Below are 10,578 nucleotides of genomic sequence, written 5' to 3'. Positions count from 1 at the left end.
CCCCCCCGCCGCCGCCCGCGGCTGCAAAAAGGAAAAAGGAGCGCGACCTTGACGTTCCATTCCCGGAAACCCGGTTCCGGTGGCTACTCCGCGGCGGGCCTTAGCGGCGAAATCAAGCGACGCTCGAGATTTTGCTGGGATACCGCCGCTTGCTGCTCCGGCTTTCTCTCTACCCCTCCTCCGTCTCTCCCACTCGCGATGGCCGATGGGGCACGAGAAGTATTTGTGGCCACACACGCCGTATGCGGCATTCAAGATTGAATCACCATGCCACTTTTGGAGTAGAGCGGATACCCTCAAGGAAAGGATCCCTTTTCACTTTTGTCCACCCTTTCCTCCTTTTCCACGCTTCGCGGCACTTTTCCGCCCTGTCAGCTCGTTGTCGTCCCCCGCTCGTTATTCCTGCCCAACCGCGTGGCCAGCGGACGGCGGCCCTTATTAGTCGCTTGCTAGCTTGCTCCGAGTCGCAGATCGCATTGGCCTGCTCCTACGGGGCGGCGGGCGACGGGAAGTGGGTAAGAAAGATGTGGGAACATGATCAGGAGCAAATTACTGAGAAAAAAAAGAAGGGAATGTGGAACACCATGTGCTACCTGTAGCACGCTGGTCCTTGATTGATGTGCCCCGAAGCTTGGTGAGGTCGGTGGCTGCTAGACTAGCGCAATCAAACTGCCTGCACACTTGTTTACAACCAATCTCGCAAAAGCGAAAAGGTTCGAAGACCTGATCAGAGAGGGTCGAAAAGAATGAGAAAATTAACAGAATACAAAAGAATACAAAAACGCAAAAGAGAAGAAAAGAAAAGAAAGAAAGAATGCAAAGAAACAAGAAACAGATAAAGTTATCAGAAAAGCCACCTGTGCCGTGAGGCAATACCGTTCTTCTCCCATGCACCCCGTAAAATCGTGAACAATCAAAAGTCGCATATTATCCAACAACGTCCGCGCAAACAATTAAGGCCCAGCTTTCGTATCATGAAGACTTCATTGTCACATCCCGGCAAGAACCCGGCCCACCGGCAATGAAGGTTAAGACACCTTTTCCCGACATGTCGTACAATGCGGAAAAAAAAAACATGAATGACCAAGACCGACAGATATGTTGTCAGAGCAATATGAGACGCAGGATGAGGTGAAGCAATTTCTGAGAAAGCGGGGAAGAAAATTTGAGACTTGCATTATTTCTCTCGCCATCCGAGGTGATGAAAAAGACTCGGTAGGCTGCCCGAAGCTGCGCGATTCTCATCGACGAATTCGGGGCTATATCCCGAATCAACGACCGCAGCGAACTGCGAAAATCGCACAGCTAACATCTTGCCGTATTATCTCTCCTTCTCCCCCAGAGGTCATCAATACTACTGCCAATCGAAAGATCTTTTTGAGGGATCACGACCGCCGGTTCAGCCTTCCCAGCATGTTTCGATCAATATCGTTGACCGCGCCACGAGGACCCGGGCCTATCAGGTTATCCAAGCTCATCGGGTTCGGCTGCCCCTTCGGTTGAGGCGCGAGCTGGGATTGCGGCTGCGGTGGCGTTTGCGACGGTCTCTCTTGGGGTGCCCGTAACGGGGGCTGTGGCGGCATGGAACGACCGGGGCTGTTCTGGCCCGCGGCCGGAGCCTGATCGGCATCATACGAGCTCTGATGATACGAGGTATGATAACCCGTAGGCGGGGTGTCGTTGCTATTGATCGAAACAGGAGACCGCCTCCTCGGGTCCTCGTCCGCCGGAAAATTTGGAGGAGGCGGCCGGGGGCTGTGTTCCTCCTCTGGAGGGCGCGTCCGCCGGCGCCCGGGATCTCTGTCGTCGTATGGCGGATATGAGCCCGTGGGTGAGTGCATTGGGGGAGTGTTGTTGTGGTCAGACGGCGGGTATGGATAAGCGCGAGCTTGCGGAGCTGAGGCGGCCGACGGGGGCAGTGGCTGACCATAAGCCCCGTAAAGTGGCGTCCCCGGCGGGACTCCCCCAGGAACAGCCGACACCGGGACAAAGGCGGCGGAAGAATTGGACGACACCGGCTGGAATATGCAATCGATCCGGAGCTTGTCACAATTGGCACATTTGCCGTTGGTGGTGTGCGCGTAACCACTGCAACGAATCTGCCAGGAGTCGGGTCAGTTTGGAGTCTCTTAAGAAGGGCTGAAAAGGAATTTCAAATACCTTTCGCTTTCGGCAATACCGGCAGGCAATCGAAGTTCTCTGTCTGGGTGCGGACTGCTGCTGTGACGGCGGCGGCGGCGGCGGCGGTGGCGGCGGCGGCATCCCGTAAGAATACGGTCCCGGCGGCGGATATCTGTAGTAGTCGGGTCCGTACCCGCCAGCCCTTGCCGGGGGCTGCTGTTGCGCATCGTAGTACGGGTCAGGATATGGTCTCCGGTCACCGTACTGCCTCTGATCATCATATATCCTCTGATCGTCGTACTGCCTCCTGTCCTCGTACTGTCGCCGGTCGTCATACTGCCGCCTGTCTTCGTACGGCCTACGGTCGTCAAACTGACGTGGATGCTGGGGGGGGATCGGTGGAGGGTAGCGCGCGTCCGGCTGCGGAGGGTAGCGCGCATCCGTTTGTGGAGGATACCGCGCATCCGGCGGGGGAGGGTAACCGTTAGAGGCCGGAGGGTCTGGTTGCCAACTCCTCGGGTCTGATTGATACCTCGGATCCGCCGTGTAACTCCTATCCGGATAGCGTGGGTCTGCTTGGTATGACGGGCCTGAAGGCGGGTAGGAGGATATTGGAGGAAGCGCGGCGCCGTCTGGGCCTACGGGGGGGAGCCGCCTTCGATCCTCGCCCTCGGGAGGTGGGTAGCGCAGGTCCTCGGCATTGTTTCGTGGAGGATCTAGCCTCCCTCGTCGATAATCATCCGCCATGCTTGCAACTAATTGTGCGCGGTACTGCCGGTACCCGCTCGTGTGGATGGGAGAGGAGGACGTCCCTCGGTGGTGCTCCGGAGCGACCCTCCTCGACCGGCTGGGGGACCCGTAGCTTGACGAGTTCTTTCACAAGACTAGAGACGGCGCAGATCTCTCGCTTTCCCCAGACTACTTGAACTCCTTGCAAATATGTTCTTCACCTTGCCACGTCCGGGGTAACCGTCCAGCTGCTGTCCAGGCGAAAGCAAACCGTGGTGGCGACTCTCTGACCCGTAAGTGCACGCAAACTCCGGGCGACCAGAGAATCCGGTGATATGGGTCACGAGTTGAGAAGAGAACCCACGAGGCGTGGCGGGGAAGTAGGCGCTATGGGCGAATAAATAGAGCGCAAAGAAGTGCGGGTCAGCTGGGGGGGAGGGGGGAGGAAACGGGTAATGATGTCTGGTCGCGGGAACTGGAGCGAGCCTTTTTATCAGGAGCGGGAGTTCCCTTGTTGCTGACGGCCTGGGTCCCGAAGTTAGCGTGGATGGATGGATGCAGTGCGGGCGGACACAACCACAGCGGGGCAGAAAGGGAAAAAAAATAACTGGAACCCAGGGGCTGCATGAGAACAGCAGAGCCCCCAGGGTGGAACGACGCAACGAAGCAGAGACGCAGCTCGCTGCCTAGCAGCGAATCAAGTCGCTTCCCAAGAGTCCCAGCAGCTAGTGCGAAGAGTTTCGATCGGCCACGGTGGGTAACCAAAGGAGGCACCGGCTGACAGACGACAGGGGAGCGGGACATGGATGGAAGCGGGAAGGAAACGGAAACGGGCGTAATGTGCAGTGTTAGCTGCATGCGCGTGCCCTTGGTGCGTGTGTGATGGGGTGCGGGAAGGGGGGTGAATCCATCCGTACTAAGTACAGAGTAGTTAGTGTCATAGAGCTGCGGTTGCAGAGTCGACAGGGTGGTGCGGGATGAAGTTGCGTGGGCGCACGGCCGGATTCGACCGAATGACCAAATTGGAAAGAACGCAGTTACCCAGGCTCAAGACACTGGCTGCGCTTGCAGAGAGAAGCGGACTTTGGCTTGCGACTTCGTAGCCTTCGTACCTTGACCGCCTCCTTGAAGTGTATGTATGTACACTCCTCCCGTTTCCAGAGCCGTGGCCAATGAAAAAAAAAAAGGAAAAGAAAAGAAAGGGAAAGGAAAGGGAAAAAAAGGTCGGCGAGTAACTAAAATTGAGGCCAGCCATAAATGGTGCCTGGCCAAAAAAAAAAAAAAAAAAAACCGTTGTGTTGCGTGCAGGTGACATACCTCGGAAAAGAAGCTGGAGGTTGGTGGGCAGGAAGGCAGGTAAGCAGGGTACCAGGGATGTACCTCAGGTAACGTTATATACGGATTACTGTGTACAGTACCCTGTTTTCCGCGGAGTGCCAGCGTGACCAGATCCGTTTTCGAGTGTCTCGGCGTCGAGGAGTGGTTCGTCAAGAAAGGGAAAAGAAAATAAGCGAGTAGACTACCCAGGCTTGGTATGTCGCTGAGGTGAGTTGCCGTTACGCAGCCTCGAAAATAGTTTCCTGGCGAGCGACGCGGCGCATCCTGGAAGAACCCAACCTTTGTTTCGGGATGTCGGGCTGGCCCGGGGCGGACAAGGGGTTTGACGGGGTTGCTGGGAAGCGCCAAGTCCAAATCGAGTCTGGATGGACCGGCCGTCTGACAAACCGGCGTGGGCTTGCAGATTGGAAAGAGAACCGTGGAATCCCAGAAACAACGTAACGGTGCGCGATTCAGTTGTGAAGCACCGACCGTCACCGGGGAAGTCGCGAAGAACTTGGAACAAAGTAACTAAGTGGAGGGATGGATGGGTCAGCCTACTTGTAGGTACTTGCTATGATTGGAGTTCCAGCAGGGCGAGGGCCGCCGCAGCAACAGACAGATGTTGGGTCACAGGCTCAGCGGCGCATGCACACACCCTGGCGCCGGATCCCCTTGGCCACTGACTGAGTGTGGGAAGTTTCAAGGAGTCCCCAGCAACGGAAACGGTGGCTTGGAGGGGTGACGGCTGGATCATGGAGGCGATGGAACTTGTGCCGGGAGCAGGTGCGGGCCGCGGTCCCAGTAACTAGTGTACGAGCCCTTGCCCGCGGCTGCGCACCCGCCGAAACCCATCCAGGGGTTTGTCGGTACTTTCCATTACACGCGTCGTTTCTAGGGGCCTCCATACGGTACACAGTAGGTATGTACTGGACATACGCCCAAAACTGCAAGAATAGGTTCCTACCAAGGAAAGGGAGATTTTGGAAGATGCATTTCGTACTCAATAGGTCATTTGGTCTAATGGTACTTTGTACGCGGCATGTGTAGATTGCTCCTTCCTACCAAGTATGTACATACCTGACATTACATGGTAGGTACGGAGTAGGTACCTAATACCAAGCTGCTATTGGCATTACTGGTACAGTTCAATACACAACTGTACCGAGTTGATCTCTCTATGCAACCAGGGCGATTGACGCGGCAGGGTTTCGCACTCGTTCACTCAGCTGGCCTCAATTGATTGCAGGTTTAATCTCCATAGCTGATGCCACTTTTGAGAGGAAGTGTATGTACGGACCTACACGACATCAACTTAGGTATCTAGGGTGTAATATTTTGACTACGCCACAAAAGGCGTAGCGGCACTGGCAAGGCCGCAGTTGGGGCCGCAGGGCAAGGGCCGAATCCTCATTCGTGTCGACCGCGCAAGGCAGGGCTCGGTAGAATTGCAGATGAGATTAGACTGCGTAAAACTCCCATCCTGCGGTACTAGTAGATAAGGGATGATACTACCAAACGTGCTACGATGTAGCGCTGATTCTGCCAAACGTTTACTAGAATTTAAGAAACGCTTACAAGTTGCAGCTCCGAAATTGCTTGGCCCATTGTTGGGGGCGATGTTGGGCCACATGACGATCCGTAATACACTGCGCAGTATACCGGTTGGGTGTCGGTTGGATGGGGGCCAAATAAGGGATCTGGCAGATTGCGGGAGAGAAGGGCGAGGGCACCGCGTCTAAATAATAATGGCTCGGATATTCCGCTCTCTAGTGTTATCCATACACACACTACACGTGGGGGAATGGTTTGAGCTCTTACTGCGTAAGGCGGGCAGCTATGAAACTTGGGTTGTCTGTCTTACCCAAGCAGGTCTGATGGCACGAAGGATAATAGAAAACGAACGACTACGGGATAGAGAAACGCCACCATGTCCCGATGCGCTCGCTCACACACGTCGAGCGACACCCTTGACTTCGGCCCGATGCGTTTATCGGGTTTCCTATCGCCTTCGGCATGCACAGTGTGTTCATGAGGGCTGGTGAAAAGAGAGGGCGCATCTTTACAAGACAGGCGTTGGTTCCTTATTTAAACCTTGTATCTCCGCTAGAAGCCGCCAAAGGATTCAACGGCTGGGGCGCAGCCCATGAACACCCAGGTTAATTAACACGCGCCGCGGATCGGGACACCCTGCATCCTGCGGTACTATCCACCTAGAACTTGAGAGACGCTTCCAACTCTCAGTAGTGGCATTTTTTATAGACGGGATGCAAAGTCTGGAGAGTTTGACGTGCGGCATCCATGCCTTGTGGTGGTCGCGATGCCCGAAGTGACCTGTGTATGTGCCTATAATGCGGGTTGTGGGTTCGCTAGATGCCTTCCAAGGTTGGTATCAGAATATCGTCGGCGTAGTACCAGCCGCGAGGGAAGTTGGTGGTATCGAAGAATAAGTTAGACAATCTGACATCCGGCACCAAGGCTAAAAGCATGACGCGAATCGCAAGGCTGAAATGTCGAGAATCCATCTTGGTGTTGCGAAACTCTCCTGGCGACCCGAATGCAATGGCATCTCAAACATCTGAGAGATCGGTCGGTTGGTACCTACCAGGTACCTACCTGATCTGAGGCACGTACACCTGAGGCATGCGACGCGGCACGCTGTCGATTATGGTACTGCGCCTATCTGAAATGCCCAAGGTTTCCGGGTTAAGCTCCGGCGCTCCGAGACCTGCCATAAGTACCTTACCTACCCTAACCTGACCATACCAACCTGATGACCGAGCATTCAAGGGGCCCGCCCAACCACGATCCACGTCAACATGACGGGAGCAAAGCGGCCCAGGTGAGACATGTGGCTCACCCACGGGCTTTCGCGTTGCCTTGCATCTGACATTGAATGCCACCCTTGGTACGATAATAGCGATGCAACCAGTCCATTCTGATCACCACCCCGTGGGTCATGGAAAGTAGGCTCAGGCCCGCAGTTTGGACGAAGGTGGACACAGAAGGTCGCAGGTATCGATCAAGCTCGACGCCGCTTGCCAATAGAGAAAGATGGGGGGCCCGGATAAATGGAAACACAGTAACAAGGAAACATTCGGAATCGACAAAAACGACGGCCAAACAAGGACAGGATGCATGGTTTCCGCCGAATTGATTTGTCGGGTTCCCAGCATTCGCGCGATCGATCGTCCCGGGTAGCACGTCAGACGGAAACAGCGGGACGCGGCAGCATCGAAGCAACCAAACTTCCCGTGCCGTCCCACACGTTCATGGCTTGTCTCGGCCTCTGCTGACTATGGTCTCAATGGCACGCTGAACGTGCCACACTCTCAGGTTCGAGTCACCCCGCCTGGCACGGCGTGCCCAATCGCTGACTTGTGTCTCAGCAAGACCACTCCGGTGGTCTAGACCATTTGAGGCGAACCGGCCCGGGAGATATACTTTTCTTGCCGACAGCCGCATGCCTTTCCCGTCGCATCCCGCTCTGCCGAGAAATCAGGACGCAGCCAGGAATTGGCCTCTGGGGTCCAGCGGGCCTCCCCGCTTGCGCATGAGAGCGTAGATCACCAGATTGCCGGTTTGTTCAGCTGCCGAATACTGCAGAGGTACAAGCGGCGACGATGCTCAACATGCGTATGTACCTACCTTATGTACTGTACATATCTAGAGCAGGTAGGTATGTATGTACAAAGTCCACTAGTGCGGTGCGGTCCTTTAGTGTATGTATGGAGCACATAATTACATACCAGCATGCGTCTCAAAACTGCGCCAACTCACAGCACATGCTCCATGTTTCCGCTGGCGGGAGGAATGGCCAGATCTCAAAGCAATCGGGGACACTGTGTGGTTCCAACTGAAAGGCAGGGGCAATTGCCGCCACCGCATCTCTTCCCGAGTTGCTTGAAGCCAGCGGTTGCAGGGATCCGGTTCGGCGCTACCCGAAATGTGATCTCTCCTCCTCCGCTTTCCCAGCCCACATTACTCTACTCTACGGAATACGTCACCTGCAAATGTTCTCGTGAACAGTGGGTCGCCGCCGCCGCCGCAACTGTGGTGCTGCGTGCTGCGTGTTGTTGTGTCACGAAGTGCGCAGCTCGAAAATGTCGCAGTTGGCCTGCAGTGCCAAAGACGGGCTATCCTTGCATGACAAGGCGGCGGCGGCGACGATGACCTCCCGGTTCCGGAGTCAGCATTCGGCGCGGCGCAACCGGTTTCCCCGCAACTGCTACTTGGAGGAGTCTCCTACAGGGCCTGGGCGACTCTGGTTGCCTCCTGGATTCGTTTGGCAACACACAAGCCGGAGATGAGGGCACGACTTCTCGAACCAACCGCCAACACTCCCCGCAAGCGGCCGCGGTCGAACCCCGCCTTCACGACCTTCATGTCACACTGGATCAAAACGATCGGCAACGAGTCAACCCCCCCCCCCCCCCGCCGCAGGGACTGATACACGCAGCACACCGAGGTGGATATACAGCCCACCTTTCCCCAAGGCCTGGCCTGTAGCAAACGGGGGTCGCAAACGAACGTGGAGAGACGTGACGGGGCGGTGCGCATAAGATGAAGGCGCAAGCTCTTGCTAATGCACCAGAGCACCTGCAATCCTGAGAGGCTTGAGGGAGCATGCACTCTAGTTGGATGGTTGGCGAGTCTTGCAGACAACAGCTCCCGCCCCGGCCCCCATGCCCCCGGCAGCCTCAGCGAAGGTCGGAAAAGGTCATGATAACATGCCACAACCAGCCAAAAGGGGGAAGGGGGGAGAGATATTGCTCTATGGTCCGGTCATCGGTGGAGTCTTCCATCATCATCCTGCAAAGAAAAGACGGGCGGCTCGCCCTCCGCCAAGAGCCTCGTATATACACTACGGTACGCAGTACTACGGGAATCCCGCCTGTGGGAGGTCTGTATGAGAGTATAGATGATTGTATCGCAAGTACGCAGCCAGCAGCGCTGCGTACAATAAGCGGTGCAGGACGATACCAACAACACTCGGGCTGGCAGCCTGTGAATGGCCGCCTCTCTCCGCTGCCAAGCAATCCTCCAGGTGGAGACAAGGATCGGATGGATCGGTGGAAAGGCGAGCGACTTTGCGGCATGGATTCGCGTGCCGCCCGCACCTTTTTAGGCTCATCCCGTTGCCTTTCCGACGGGGTGAGGCTCTCATTGGCTGGCCCCGTCTGCATCCTGATATAGCACTTCTTGACTGCTCCTGCATGGCAGGCCGCTGCGGCACAGGTGCTTCTCGAAGCCATTGGCCGAGGGATAGGTGGTCTTCGGCCCCCAGCTTCGAAGGATGATGAATTGGTTTTGGGACACCTGGTAAGCGCGCCAATTGCTGCGGCTCTATCGCAGCTGTTCGGTCTCTCTCTCTCTCTCTCTCTCTCTCTCAGACTGCATCACATAGTGCGGCAGTGTTTGGGCAGGAAGGGGACGGGACCAGAAGTGGTCATCGGAGTCGTATAGGTGCCTCGTTAATTGGACGGACTGCGCGGCCGGAACGGCTATCTAGACGTGTGGAGTGCGAAACACATGAATTGTTTGGATGGACGTTATATACGGAGTACGGACGTACTCTGTAATTAAACTACGTATGTGGCGAGCATCTTCGCTTGAAGGTTTTTACCGATCGCCCAGTGTCAGAGGTCTTTTGAGGTCCCGCCGCCGTACAACACAAGAAATTGCAAGGTTTGAGCAAACAGACCGAATATCTTGGCTCGGGAGCGTGAAGACTGCGTAGCTGGGCGCTGATCAGGAGTAACTGGGAGCACCCCGGAACCCATCCCTGGAACGCTTCAAGAAGCGAGGTAATGACCCTCCATTCCACAATGCTATTAACTATTGCTTTTGTTAGTTTCATTGGATGGCACAGTTCTCGGGCAGTCCGACGAGCGTGAAACTCTGCATTAATTAACCGAAGCTTCCTGCCCTTTATCATATGCATGAATGTCATCATCCCAACCTGGGTTGAAACCTCGGTAAGAACTTCCCTACTGCCCAGTTGCTGGAGTAGAACAGTATGCCGCAGTACTCCGTAGGTCTTGTTGCAATTTAATTCGACCCTGGGGTTCTGCTCTCGATCAGACCCTTAATTACCATGTAGTGCATGCCAGGGCAATACAACCTGGCTGGGGAGAGGGAGAGAGAAAGTTCACGGACGAATTTCAGGTGCGTGCACACCATATCAACGTTTCGCTTCCGTGAAACGGGAACAGATCAAGGGGTAGCATAGCCTTTTGAAGTCGCATTATTCATACGCACGTTCAGCTTGGCCGCCACTGCGCGCTAACTAATTCATAATGGTGGCTCGTAAATCAGAGCAAGAGTCCATCCTCAATTCGAACCGACGTTGCAGACGGGAGGAACCCCTGAGCCTGTTAATACTGGTGTCAGATCCAAATCTCAAAAGGC

General features: G+C 55.4%; 2 protein-coding genes across 2 annotated transcripts; one reads left to right on the top strand and one right to left on the bottom strand.

The window, feature by feature from the left end:
* Positions 1-1,385: 1,385 nt before the first annotated feature.
* On the bottom strand, positions 1,386-2,868 carry P884DRAFT_266569 (uncharacterized protein; the record flags this gene model as incomplete). Its single annotated transcript, XM_069442038.1, has 2 exons — positions 1,386-2,099; positions 2,161-2,868. 2 exons carry the CDS (start codon positions 2,866-2,868, stop codon positions 1,386-1,388), a joined length of 1,422 nt encoding a protein of 473 aa, XP_069300899.1.
* Positions 2,869-3,279: 411 nt separating this feature from the next.
* On the top strand, positions 3,280-4,622 carry P884DRAFT_254478 (uncharacterized protein). The gene is made up of 2 exons (XM_069440892.1): positions 3,280-3,766; positions 4,168-4,622. The coding sequence occupies exons 1-2, from the start codon at positions 3,733-3,735 to the stop codon at positions 4,293-4,295; spliced, it is 162 nt and encodes a 53-aa protein (XP_069300898.1). The 5' UTR covers positions 3,280-3,732; the 3' UTR covers positions 4,296-4,622.
* Positions 4,623-10,578: the final 5,956 nt, after the last annotated feature.

Source organism: Thermothelomyces heterothallicus (assembly GCF_042370625.1).
Source record: "Thermothelomyces heterothallicus CBS 202.75 unplaced genomic scaffold P884_scaffold_2, whole genome shotgun sequence".
Taxonomy (NCBI): Eukaryota; Fungi; Ascomycota; class Sordariomycetes; order Sordariales; family Chaetomiaceae; genus Thermothelomyces; species Thermothelomyces heterothallicus.
The sequence above is the reverse complement of the archived record's forward strand: the minus strand, read 5'-3'. Positions and strand labels throughout refer to the sequence as shown.